At 40.6% G+C, this 13,680-nt stretch overlaps 1 protein-coding gene across 2 annotated transcripts; it reads left to right on the top strand.

Annotated features, from left to right (window-relative positions):
- The first annotated feature begins 313 nt into the window (after nucleotides 1-313).
- Nucleotides 314-7,261, top strand: TENT5A (terminal nucleotidyltransferase 5A). Of its 2 annotated transcripts, none has more exons than XM_011765424.3 (3): nucleotides 314-566; nucleotides 802-1,387; nucleotides 2,517-7,261. In XM_011765424.3, exons 2-3 carry the CDS (start codon nucleotides 839-841, stop codon nucleotides 3,291-3,293), a joined length of 1,326 nt encoding a protein of 441 aa, XP_011763726.2. In that variant the 5' UTR covers nucleotides 314-566; nucleotides 802-838; the 3' UTR covers nucleotides 3,294-7,261. The 2 variants fall into 2 exon arrangements, with proteins under 2 accessions (XP_011763726.2, XP_011763722.2); XM_011765420.3 differs by having other exon boundaries at nucleotides 368-621.
- Nucleotides 7,262-13,680: the final 6,419 nt, after the last annotated feature.

The raw sequence follows: 13,680 nt of genomic DNA on the forward strand, positions 1-13,680 counted from the left end.
ATTCCTGGGGCATTTTAAGTGTCTCCTCCTGGGGAAAATGAAAAGAGATTTGTGGGAGGGGGCGTACATAAATGTATGTATAAATATACGAATCTACCGGCGCGCACAGTATCGGCACATACAGCCCAGCGCCTCGCGCTCACCGGCCGTCGTCCAGCACCAGCTGCTGGGCTAGTCCGCTGCGTGCCCTGCGGGAGGGGGCGGGCAGGGGGCGGCGCCCTATGCAGATGAGGAGGGTGTGGCGAGCGTGCCGCTCCGGGCCCCGGAAGCGCAGAGAAGCCCAGTATAAAAAAAGTACTGAAGACATTTTCCCCGCACAACTGCTAAAGCTCCAGAGACACGAGCGTGTGTGGCAGCAAGAGCCGCCACCTTCAGGACCACCGCAGCTGGGGTGGCAGCGGCGCGGGAGGGGGCGCGGGGAGGGAGTGGTGAGCGCAGGCGGCAGGGGTCTGGGAAAGACGAAGTCGCTAGTCGCTGTCGGAGCGCACTCTCAGCTCCTGGAAGTGTTGCCGCCTCGCGGTTTCTCTCTCGCTCGCTTCGCTCCTAGAAGGGGCGGCCGCCTCCAGGTGACACAGACGGGACTCTCGCTTGCGCTTTCCAGATGCATCAGAGATATTTTTGGTGCGGGGCTGCTCTGCGGGGGGCGGTGCGCGGCTGGGGACTGTAAGGGCCGGGGGAGGTAGAGTCTCCGAGGAGGCCCGGGGCCAGGGAACTATCGGGGGAGGGGGCGCTCTTTTCCTGGTTGGCCTCTGCCCTCCGCCGCCGCGCGTCCTCACCGCGCTCCTTTCCCTTTCCTTTTAGGACTGACCAGGGCCAAGTGGCACTCGGCGGGCACTACATGGCGGAGGGCGAAGGGTACTTTGCCATGGCCGAGGACGAGCTGGCCTGCGGCCCCTACATCCCCCTAGGCGGCGACTTCGGCGGCGGCGACTTCGGCGGCGGCGACTTCGGCGGCGGCGACTTCGGCGGCGGCAGCTTCGGTGGGCACTGCTTGGACTATTGCGAAAGCCCCACGGCGCACTGCAATGTGCTGAACTGGGAGCAAGTGCAGCGGCTGGACGGCATCCTGAGCGAGACCATTCCGATCCACGGGCGCGGCAACTTCCCCACGCTCGAGCTGCAGCCGAGCCTGATCGTGAAGGTGGTGCGGCGGCGCCTGGCCGAGAAGCGCATCGGCGTCCGCGACGTGCGCCTCAACGGCTCGGCCGCCAGCCACGTCCTGCACCAGGACAGCGGCCTGGGCTACAAGGACCTGGACCTCATCTTCTGCGCCGACTTGCGCGGGGAAGGGGAGTTTCAGACTGTGAAGGACGTCGTGCTGGACTGCCTGTTGGACTTCTTACCCGAGGGGGTGAACAAAGAGAAGATCACACCACTCACGCTCAAGGTAACACCACCCGAGATGCACTTGGGCCCTGACCCAGACTGGACCGGGTGTTATGGGGAGCGGGCAGAGGGGCGTCGGTTACATGCCATGAATCTGTGGCCATCACGAGTTTGGGCGCGCGTATTTCTTTGATTTTTGATTTTTAAAATGAGTAAACTGACGTGCGTGGACGGTGTTGTGTGTTTCCGTTTACTTGATGCTTTGGCGCTGCAACTCTTCTCCCAGGTCTCCCCTGCCCTCCCTTCTCTTCTTTCTCCTTATATTTTAACTCTTGGCTTTCCCTGTTGGAGTCTTGTCCAGAGTAGATTCTGATACTTGGCAGAATGAAATAATGTAAATAATTTTTTGAGACATTGTATGATCTAGTCTTTGGGAAAATGACAGCCTGAAGCAGAAGTGAGTCAATGAGTTTTTTCTTGTGCTGGAAAAGGTAAATAGATTTCACAGCGGCATTCAGTTGACTCCGTGTTAAAGGTCTGTCTGGTGGTTCTCCGTGCTGGTTCATATGTTAAGGGTATAGTGGCACCCCCTCCCCACCCTCCACTTTAGTTCAAGACGGGTTTTTTATGATTAGTTAAAATTGTCTGAGGTGGCAGGGTCCCAGAATGTCATAATTTAGTTTATATATTTGATTGTAACTGCAGAGTGCCCCTGGAGGGACACAAGATACTGATAACATTGATTGCCGCAGGCGGAGAGGAGAGGAATTGGGTGGCTTGGAACAAGGGTGAGGCTGACTAACCTACCGCTGAATGCCCTTCCGAGTCTTTTGAATGTTGTTTGGATCTGTGTGAATATTGTGCCTATTAGACCATTTTCAAAAAGTAACACTTAAAAAGTCAGACATGACAACAGAACCTCTTACTACTGTGTTACGTCTGCCAAAAGCCTCAAACTATTACCTCTAGTCCCTTTCCCAGACAGTAAAACTACTCGTTAAAAGTATTTTTTTTTTTTTTCTATTTTCAGAAGAACGTTTAAGCCTGTAGGTAGTGTTTGGCTGAAACTTGACAAAACAAAAGGGAAAGAGCAAAATAATTCTCAGCTGTGAAGAGGATGTATTTATTTATTTATTATTTATTTATTATTTTCTAGGTTTGCTCATTTTGTTTTATCTTTTAAATTGTAGGAAGCTTATGTGCAGAAAATGGTTAAAGTGTGCAATGACTCTGACCGATGGAGTCTTATATCCCTGTCAAACAACAGTGGCAAAAATGTGGAACTGAAATTTGTGGATTCCCTCCGGAGGCAGTTTGAATTCAGTGTAGATTCTTTTCAAATCAAATTAGACTCTCTTCTGCTCTTTTACGAATGTTCAGAGAACCCAATGACTGAGACATTTCACCCCACAATAATTGGGGAGAGCGTCTATGGCGATTTCCAGGAAGCCTTTGATCACCTTTGTAACAAGATAATTGCCACCAGGAACCCAGAGGAAATCCGAGGGGGAGGCCTACTTAAGTACTGCAACCTCTTGGTGAGGGGCTTTAGGCCCGCCTCTGATGAGATCAAGACCCTTCAGAGGTATATGTGTTCCAGGTTTTTCATCGACTTCTCAGACATTGGAGAGCAGCAGAGAAAACTGGAGTCCTATTTGCAGAACCACTTTGTGGGATTGGAAGACCGCAAGTATGAATATCTCATGACCCTTCATGGAGTGGTGAATGAGAGCACGGTGTGCCTGATGGGACATGAAAGAAGACAGACTTTAAACCTTATCACCATGCTGGCTATCCGGGTGTTAGCTGACCAAAATGTCATTCCTAATGTGGCTAATGTCACTTGCTATTACCAGCCAGCCCCCTATGTAGCAGATGCCAACTTTAGCAATTACTACATTGCACAGGTTCAGCCAGTATTCACGTGCCAGCAACAGACCTACTCCACTTGGCTACCCTGCAATTAAGAATCATTTAAAAATGTCCTATGGGGAAGCCATTTCAGACAAGACAGTAGAGAAAAAAAAAAAAAAAGAAAGAAAAAAAAAAAAGAGTGATCCAGCCCTTATTAGGGATGTGTTTTGTGCAATGATGATATGCTCCTGGTTTTAAGTCTGGCAAAGCTTATGTATCTTTTAATAGATGTGGGAGCATGATCTTGAAAGGATCCTTTTCCCTAGTCCTCCCCTTATTCTCCTACCCAATTGGATTCTATCTTGCAAAAAAAGAGAGACCTGTCAGTAAAACCAACCAGGTTCTCCTCATATAACAAGAGAAGAAAAATGTTTGATGACAATATGGGTTTGCTGTATCTGCTCCCATAGCTTTGCCATAGGGGAAAAAAAAAAAAAGTGGAAAGTTTCTTTTAAGATGGAATTCATAAAAGGGAAAATACAGAGGAAAAAAGGTCTCACTCCAACTTGTGAATCAGTTCAGGAGTTCAGATATTAATAGTAACAATACAGGAAAAAGGGGAACTCCAACGTTGGGATTACTGTCTGAGGCTTGTAGCAAGTGCTTTCTGTGGAATGATCTTGTTTTGCTAACAAACGGCTTGCTCCGAATGAACAGTAGTAGGTTGGTGCAGTTCTCATAACAATCAGCAGAACTTATGATGACACAATCCATTAATTCCAGCTGCGTGCATAGTTCGCATTTTTAAAATGTAAAAATGCAAGCAAAAACAGCTGTAGCAAAGAAAGTGCTCAAGGACCAAAGATTTAACAGATAAAAATACCCAATTAGAAGAGATATAGTAGAATATATGAAGAGATATTATATTTGTTACACACCAGTATACATCAAAGTGCCTGTTGCCTTCCGAAAATTTGAAGTGGCAAAATTATTTTATGGTTTAATGATTATTTTATTTTATCAGGGACTGCCTCAAGAAGAAAATAACATATAAGCTTGTGAATGGTGGAGAAAATGCCCTATTTTTTCTTGCAAATACTTGTATAAAGTTAACATTTGTTGATCTGATACTATCATAGGTACATGTATATGTGTGTATAAATTGTATGTGTGTGTGTATATATACATTTTATATGTATATATACACAGTAGATTGACTATGATCTAGAATGTCTCAAATAGGAAATGTTTAAATACTGTGTGTTTTTATGTTTTCAACAGGATAACATGAGACGTGGGCATATTGCAATGATGAATTACATCCACATCTAAAAAAATTAAATGAAAGAGGGAACCAAGTAATATATTTCATAGGAAGAGCAGAAATTATAGAGTTTTAGTGGGATGTTTTTTCTTTTTTTTCTTTTTTTCTTTGGTGAGCCATAGAATTCCACAAATGGGAGAATATTGGGCAGAGCACTCTTTTTTATATTGAACTGCCATTTTGACGGTTTGAACCCATTTATTTTAAAAATATAATTGCATTCCTCCATGATGTTTAATCTAGTGGATCATGGATCAGTAATAGGCTACTTAAATCCCTGACTGCTAAAAAGAATTTCTGGTGATCTGAACACTACTTGCTAATGTTTAAATGAATTTTAATGAATGCATTCTGCATTTCTGGACCACTAGAATTTAGTAATGTGAAATGACCCTTTTTAAAGAATATTTGCACAATTGCTTAAAATTTATATATGAGATATATATTATATATAACATTTTATAAATCATGTCAGTATGAAACATCTTTGATCTGGTTGTCACACTGCATTTAAATATTTAGTACTGTACTTTAAATCACTTTCCATTAAATCAAATCCAACTTTATTTTCTTTCTTACAAAAATACCAGTTATACTTTTGTGAAATGAACTGGCATTACTATTTCAGTTCAATGACAGTTAATCCTAAAACCACCCTTTCTGCTAGCCAGTAGATCCTCTAGACACTGGTCTCTGAAAATGCATTTGTTAAAAACAAAACAAAACTAACACATAAGAACCTTCCCTTTGTGTAGTGAAGCAACCACATAATCTCCACAACCTTAGTGGATGACTGCTTGCTGTGATAATTCCTCGAAGACCCAATCAGAAGATTTTCATCATCAGTTAAAGAGAGACCACGGGAGAAAAAAGTATCCTCCTGTTGGCACTATAATTTGTTTGTTTGTTTATCTAGGGATCCTCAGATGCTTAGTGCTAGGTTAATCCAGGTTAATCCATCTGGACTGCCTTTTGTGCATCATTTTTGAAGCCTTAATGGGAACCTGATGGGTTTGCTGTAGCAGCTTCCCTGTGAATTCTGTCAGAGCTGCAACAGCCCCTGCACTGCCACTCAGTTTTCTAAGGAACTCCTCCTACTACCATCTTGGCTCAATCTCCCTCACTCGAGCCCTGGGTTTGAAAAATTAATTGCAACTTCCCAGGAAATACTGTTCAGTTTGCAGATTAAGCCTGGCACTCACCTATCAGAAACCAGAGCTCCGCCTGCTTAGTTGTTTCAGAGTTTTCTAAAAGCAAGCTAGGGGAGCACTTGTGAACACAGGAGCAGCTGGTAATCTGCTTTCTCACCCTAACTCTTGACAAATGAGTCGTTTACTATTTTATAGAGTCTGGAGGTCTCTGGTTCTGCCATAACAATAACCTGCTGTTAATTTATAACACAGATTTTTGTATGGAAGAGCCTTATTTGAAATACACTTTGATTTCTTTTCTCAAATATTTATGTTCTTTTCTTGCTTACTTCAGGGTTGGTAGCTTAGTTGAAAGTGCCAGCACCTGGCACCTATTCATATAGAACAGGCTGTACTCAAGACAACTTCCAGCATTTACGTTAAGACTTACATAATTTATTTCTATTTTATGTGTACTATAGTCTTGTGCATATGTAGTTGAACACACAGTGAAATATATGTCTCTCTTTGTGGATGTGTGGCCTAAAAATTTGAATGTCTGGTGAGAGAGAGCCGTGCGTAGAGGTCAGAGGAAAGAACAGCGCCCGACTCCCTATTAGCACCTGTGATTTGTTTGCTTTTGTGTTTATCTGGCCTAGTGTGCTGTTTCTTTAAAACAGGAAGAAGTTTTATCTTTTGGAGGCTCTTCTCACCTGTCCAGCCTGGCATGTCAGAGAACACTTAGCCTGTGACAATGCCGTTTTTAAAAAGTTTACTTAATTTGCAGTAAATCCAGCTGCCTCAAGAACTCCTACAGCAAGATGGACATTTCCCTTCCAGTAATGGGATCGAGTGTCTGCTCACTTTGGTATTGGATGGACTAATAATATAGCTCCAAAAATGCGAGGATGGAAGAATATCTGCAATCCAAGCCAAGGAAGGAAATGAAAAGTGAACGTACTGTTTTTACCACCCCTTTCTGTTTGCTTATTGTTGGTTGCTTCACTGTGCATAACGTTGTTTTCAATGCAATGCTTGTTAAATAAATATTGTGAACTATTTTGTAAATGAAATGTATTATGTTGAAAGCTGTCAGTTCAAACATAAGCTTTTTTTGTTGTTCAAGATGAAGTGTGTTAGATGAAACCAAAAAGCCAAAAAAAGTAATTTCATATATAGCATCTATTTGAATATAATCTTTCTTTAAAATTTCTTTTAGCATAGCATTTTCAGTGCTAAGAAAGAATCTCTGCTATATTTTGTTAAAATAATGGCTTTCTAACAAAGCAAATGGTAAAGTACAAAGTTGGAAGATGTCAAGTTAACGAGACTTGCTGCAAAGTCTTGCAGAACGGAGGAGGCTCTGCCCGCTGGCTGTCTCTCCCTCCAACCTCTCTACAATCATTGCCTGCTCTGAGGCGTTCTCTTGCAGCAAGCTACACCTTCGGTCACTCTTTTGGAATATTTTGACTATAGGCTGCGTCACAGGCAGAAAAGGAGTTGATGGAAAATGGACTAAAAACTGACGTGTTTAAATCAGTGCTAGAGGGAACAGATTGTGAATTTTGTTTACAGCATCCAATATTTGGATTTTTTTGTAAATAAAAAAGTTATTTTTTTCTATTGATTTGTGTTTGCTGTCTACAATGTCTGTATTGACTGAAGACCATGTCCTTTGAATCCCAACCCACATCCTTTAGAAAAGGCAAAGCGGTACATAGAGAGAGTAACCTTCAGCTACTTTCTGATTGAAGGACAATCAGAAGCCGGCCCATCTCTGACTGGCTCAGTTAGCTCCAAAAGCATCTAGCTAATAGATGCCAACAATTTTTTTTTTTGTCTGGGTATCAATTTAGCAGTGTTAAGTGACCAGAAGTCAGAACTGTTTTCCAATATCAGTAGAAACCCATGGCTCTAGTAGACCGTAGGACTCTAGTAGCCCTACGTGAGCCTTGGTCTTCCTGAGTCACCTTAGGGCTGTGATTCGTCAGTGGTTATATAGATTCTGTTTGAGGCTCTGTAGCGTTATTCAGAGTTTTTAAGTTGAGGGTGAGAGGAATTGGTGTCCAGGAATTAAAAGGGGAAGTATAGAGAAGGAAGAGCAATCAAAAGATGTAGTATGTTATTGTTCTGTGTGTGTGTGCGCATGTGTGTGTGTGTGTTGTGTGCAAGGAAATCACCCTTTAGCATTTATTGTAACCTCACCTATTCAAATTGCTAGGGGGCATGCATTTATGTATGTATTAGAATTTTTCTTTATGTAATTTTGGAGGTGGTCTCAATGCTAGCAACATGAGAATTTGGTAACTGTAGGCTACTATAGGATATAGATGTGGTTGTAAAAACCACTTAAAGTCTTGATCTTGGATAGAATGCATGCTTGACAGCGAGTCTATGAAAGAGCGACTCCTGGCATTGAAAACCAGCTTCCTTCATGTATAGAGTACATCATAAAAATACAAGGTGGTTATTTGGTTTGATAATGGTATTCATGTGTCATTTTCTTCTTCCTTTGTTGCAGCCTCTTCATTCTACAGCCAGTTCCTTATATGTCTGTGGTCATCGCATAATTATTTTTAAACAAAGGTTGAATAAGAACAGTAGATATTAAACTCCTCCTAGGCTTAGATATACCCTGCCATTTCTAGCTGAATTACTAGGCTGCCCCTCCTAGCTGAGCCTGGAGAGAAGTAATCCACCCTTCCTTTCCTTAGGAACCTCATTCTCTAAACTTCTAATTCCTTTAGCAAGAAAAAGAAAGAACAAAATATGCCAAAAAGGAAAAATAAATATCATAGTCTTTAAATATAAAGTAGAATAAAGAGTATTAAAATCAAGTAATTCCAAAATTAAACTGTAATTTTCTTTAAAGAACCAAGTTTGAGATCAACAATATGAATACAGTATCCTTCAATCTAATAGCAAATACATCATGTAGGACAGAGTGAGGAGAAATGATTTGTTTTTCTTTTGCTATTTTTTTTAAACTTTTTTATTATACTTTAAGTTCTAGGGCACATGTGCACAACGTGCAGGTTTGTTACATATGTATACATGTGCCATGTTGGTGTGCTGTACCCATTAACTCGTCATTTACATTAGGTATATCTCCTAATGCTATCCCTCCCCCCTCCCCACAATAGGACCTGGTGTGTGATGTTCCCATTCCTGTGTCCAAGTGATCTCATTGTTCAATTCCCACCTATGAGTGTGAACATGCAGTATTTGGTTTTCTGTTCTTGTGATAGTTTGCTGAGAATGATGGTTTCCAGCTGCATCCATGTCCCTACAAAGGACACGAACTCATCCTTTTTTATGGCTGCATAGTATTCCATGGTGTATATGTGCCACATTTTCTTAATCCAGTCTATCACTGATGGACATTTGGGTTGATTCCAAGTCTTTGCTATTGTGAATAGTGCCGCAATAAACATACATGTGCATGTGTCTTTATAGCAACATGACTTATAATCCTTTGGGTATATCCCCAGTAATGGGATGATTTAAAAATGACAACGGCTTTTTACCTAGCATGGCTGAGATCTTGGTTTCTAATGCCATTCTCCAATAAAAGGAACTAGAAGTTGAATCTATGTCTGGAGCAGGAAATATATAAGAGAAGCCTGGATCATCTTGTGATGCCTTGAGAAAGCATAAAAAAAAAGATAAAAATCATAGTGATGGAGGTGGCAGGGGTATGTCAAAGGGACATAGGAGCTAACTGGAAGAGCTCCAATAGCCAAAGCTGGAACAATTTAAGCAACAAAATAAATAAGCAGTAATGGATTATAACACAACGTGTAAAGCATCCATGCATTCACACTGATAGAAACAAATGATTGAATGAATAAATGCAGTGAAAGAAACAAATTTACTGGGCAGGATTCCAAATAATCAATGTAGATATTGGCCCTTCAATGAGGTGGAGGTTAACTACCCACCTCTTAAGTGTGGGCTGTGCATAGTGACTTATGTCCAAAGATTACAGTCTGGAAAAGGGAAAAAGAAGAGTACTGTACCATTGCAAAAACCAAACAAACACTACCTCAGCCAGCTGATCAAGGTCAACATCAATAGTGACAAGTCATGATGATAGTATGTGCCCTTGTTGTGATGGGATAAGAATGGCACTTCGCCTCTGTGGTTTTTTCCTCAACACTCATAAAACCTGCCAAATCTTGAGAACAGCATCATCCAAAACTAAATTGTGGGGCATTCTGTAAAATACTGGACCAGTATTCCTTAAATTATTAAAACAAAGGAAGTGTGAAAACTGCCATTGCCAAGAGGAGCCGAAGGAGACATGATGACTAAGTGTAATATGGGATCCTGGTGGGGTCCAGCAACAGAAAAGAGCACTTGGTAAAATCTAAGGAAATCTGAAGCAAGCGTTATTGAAATAATAATGTTTCAATATCAGCTCATTAGTTGTAGCAAATGTACTATCCTAATGTATGATGTCAACAAAAGGAGAAACTAACTGGGTATGGGGTATATAGGAACTTTCTGTGTCATCACTTTTTTAAAATAAAAGTATTCTCACATAAAGAGTTTATTTAAAAATGAAGACTGGCCAGGCATGGTGGCTCATGCCTGTAATCCCAGCACTTTGGGAGGCGGAGGCGGGAGGATCACGAGGTCAAGAGATCGTGACCATCCTGGCCAACATGGTGAAACCTTGTCTCTACTGAAAATGCAAAAATTAGCTGGATGTAATGGTGCGTGCCTGTAGTCCCAGCTACTTGGGAGGCTGAGGCAGGAGAATCGCTTGAACCTGGGAGGCGGAGGTTGCAGTGAGCCAAGATTGCACCACTGCTCTCCAGCCTGGCAACAGAGCGAGACTCTGTCTCAAAAAAAAAAACAAAAAAACAAAAAAACAAAAAAACTTTGAATAACTCTTCTCTGCTATTTCTGAGGGATGACTCCATTTGCAAAAATAATACTGAATTTAATTTCTTAAAGTCTCAGTACTTACAGTGTCAGGAGATCATATGAAGGAGTGAAAATAAAAAGTTGTGGTTTACTCAAAACTTTTAGAGAAGATTTAGTTATGGGTTTTAGAAAAAAGGAAGGGAGTTGAAGAGAGCTGAGCTCTGTAGCCAATGCTTTCATGTAGAATAATACCTTAGAGTACTATTACCTTAGAGTTTTAAGGAAGGAGAATACTAACTATAAGTATAAACTATTATGGAGATATTTGTAACATGGAATGCTAAAATGATCAAGGGGCTAAACTTTCACCTCCCAAACGTAACACAAAATCTGAAAAATTGAGAATTCATTGCAAGGGAGCAAATGATGTAATTTAAAAAAAATAGCAAGGCAGTATAATATTTAATGGAATGTTGCAATGAAATATTGTTTAATGTAAATAACCACTTCCACAACCTATCTGCTTACCTAAGCTTATGTTGTAGCATATCCAGGCTTTCTTTTTCTTTTCTTTTTTTTTTTTGAGATGGAGTCTCGGTCTGTCGCCCAGGCTGGAGTGCAGTGGCACAATCTCACTGCAAGCTCCGCCTCCCGGGTTCACGCCATTTTCCTGCCTCAGTCTCCCGATTCGCTGCGACTACAGGTGCCCTCCACCGCGCCTGGCTAATTTTTTGTATTTTTTTTAGTAGAGACAGGGTTTCACGTTTCACCCTGTTAGCCAGGATGGTCTTGATCTCCTGACCTCGTGATCTGCCTGCCTCGGCCTCCCAAAGTTCTGGGAGCCACCACGCCTGGCCTATTCAGACTGTCTTAAAGTGGAGGGACACTTGTATTGAAATTTACTTTCCCATCTCAATTACTGTCTGGCACTTGAAATAGTTAAAAATGCAGTTTTAAAAAGTAGGTACTCTTTGTAATTTATAAAAGCAATAATTCCAGCTCAGCAGGTTATGAAGTTAGGACGAGTCCCATGCTTTCTTGCTTAGGGACACTGAGCACCCTGAACTCCAAGAGTGTATGAGTGTGGGGCTAAGTTATTTCTAACTTCAATAATGGAAAGTTCCCTTCAGGATCCCCTTCAGAAACTATTGATTTTCCAGCACAGCGTGTACTTATCAGTAATGCCAAGATTTTGTGGCATCATCTGGCCATGTCATTAGAAAATGCTGAAACCCTATTCCTTTATTTTTTTTTCTTTCTTCTTTTTTAGCAAAATTCAACATACTGGGTTTTACTAGACCCTGTGGATACTGCCATTCTACACACTGATCCAGAATTACATATGCTCTGGAATTTCTTTTTCTGTGTGTCTTCAAAGAAGGTCAAGAGGATCATGAGTATAGAGTCTTCATTTTAATAGGGCATAAACACTATTAAAATAGTTTAATCATATTTTGAGAAAAGAAGGGAAACAAATTCAATCAGGTTCAAGGCCAAAAGGCTGAATTAGAGTTGCTAGATTCAGTAAATAAAAACACAGTATATCCTGTATGTAATCTAAATTTTATTTCAGATAAACTGATTTGTATACAAATATATATTTTAAATTTTTTAAATAAAAATATGTAATTTTTTTCATATATATACATATATATACACACACATATATATACACACACACACATACTAATAACTTATGTTTTTGTTTTCCGAAATTCAGATTCAACTGAGAGTCCTGTATTTTTTCAGGCAATCCTAAAACCTAGCTAGGCTTACAGAATAAAGCTCAAAAAGTTTCCTACAGCTTAAGTCACAAACATTTTATAATTTGTTAATACCTAACCTTCAGGTATCATTAAGTACTACATTGACATAGAGTACCCATAGCAGCAAACCCTTTGAAACATGGTTCATTTATTAAATGTTTGCTGAATGCCTTTATGTGTTTAGACTTATACTAGCTCTGAGGGGGACTCCAAAAAAGTGAAAAGCAAGTCTGTATCCTTTGACCAACTTGCTTTTCACATAAGATGAATAAGTTCGAAAAAGCTAACGTACAGCCTGGTAACTATAATGTCTTGTATATTTGAAATTTGCCAAGAGAATAGATCTTAAGTATTCTAACTACACATGCATACAAAAAGGTAACTATGTGAAGTGGTGGAGAGATAAATTAGTTTGATTTTGGTGATCATTTCACAATGTATACACATATCAAAATATTACATTCTTTACCTTGAATACATATAATTTTTATTTATGCCTCAGTAAAACTAGAAAAAAAAAAAAGTGAAAGGCCTAGTCTGATGCCCCTTAGAAGAATAGATTCTACTTGCAAACAGGACTCACTGCTGAAAAATTAATTTTTCAGCTACCCTGGGTTTAATTACTCATGAGGCTTAGCTCTGCATGGGGCACCATAAAGAGCCCTGTGGACTAATGGAGAATCAGGATGAGGGTAATAGCCCTTGAAATGTACCTTCTTGGGAGCTTACAGAAGTGGAGCTCCCTACATGTAGCCACTAGAGAGACAGGGACTGGCTATTTGCTTGTTTTGCAGTAAAGGATAAGGGTAGATGTTTTGCAGTTTTTGCTGAGGGAAGCAAAAACTTGTCCTGAGTCACTGGACACTTACATTCTCTTTTCAAAACTACTACAAAAATCTTTAGGACTTAACTAGAATGTACATTGAAATTATATTTCCCTATAATCCTGTTTGTGTCAGCACATTAAAATCCCCTTGAATGTTTCTTATGTAACCACTTCTGGTTAACTCTCATCTTGAAGTTAGTACAATTTAAGTCTTTGCTGCCTTTTTCATCACTGTGAAAGTCCCTTTCTCAGATTCTTCCATTATTTCATATTCACCATGCACTCCAAATCTTATTCCACTCCCAGTTTATGTAAAACCAATTGTGCCGCCAGTCTATTTATTTTAGTTAAGTCAGACACCTTATTTAAAGAGGATTTATAACTCTCATACTAATTATTTATGCACTCACCTGTACTGCATGATGGGAGAAATGCACAGTCTTCACTGTCATCAAAACATTCAGTAAATACTTAATTTTTCATGTCTTTGGTTGATACTATGTGAAGATTTACAAAGAGTTACACAAAACTGGCTTCTTTTCACTAGAAGCTGAAATTGAAAAGTTGACACAGGTATACGGA

Source organism: Macaca nemestrina, chromosome 5, assembly GCF_043159975.1.
Source record: "Macaca nemestrina isolate mMacNem1 chromosome 5, mMacNem.hap1, whole genome shotgun sequence".
Taxonomy (NCBI): domain Eukaryota; kingdom Metazoa; phylum Chordata; class Mammalia; order Primates; family Cercopithecidae; genus Macaca; species Macaca nemestrina.

What these genes read in the sequence shown, in the direction of transcription:
- TENT5A (XM_011765420.3), top strand. Translation starts at nt 602, where the DNA reads ATGCATCAGAGATATTTTTG. An exon ending in ATGCATCAGAGATATTTTTG is followed by an intron (nt 622 to 801) that starts GTGCGGGGCTGC and finishes CTTTCCTTTTAG; the next exon opens with GACTGACCAGGGCCAAGTGG. An exon ending in TCACACCACTCACGCTCAAG is followed by an intron (nt 1,388 to 2,516) that starts GTAACACCACCC and finishes TTTAAATTGTAG; the next exon opens with GAAGCTTATGTGCAGAAAAT.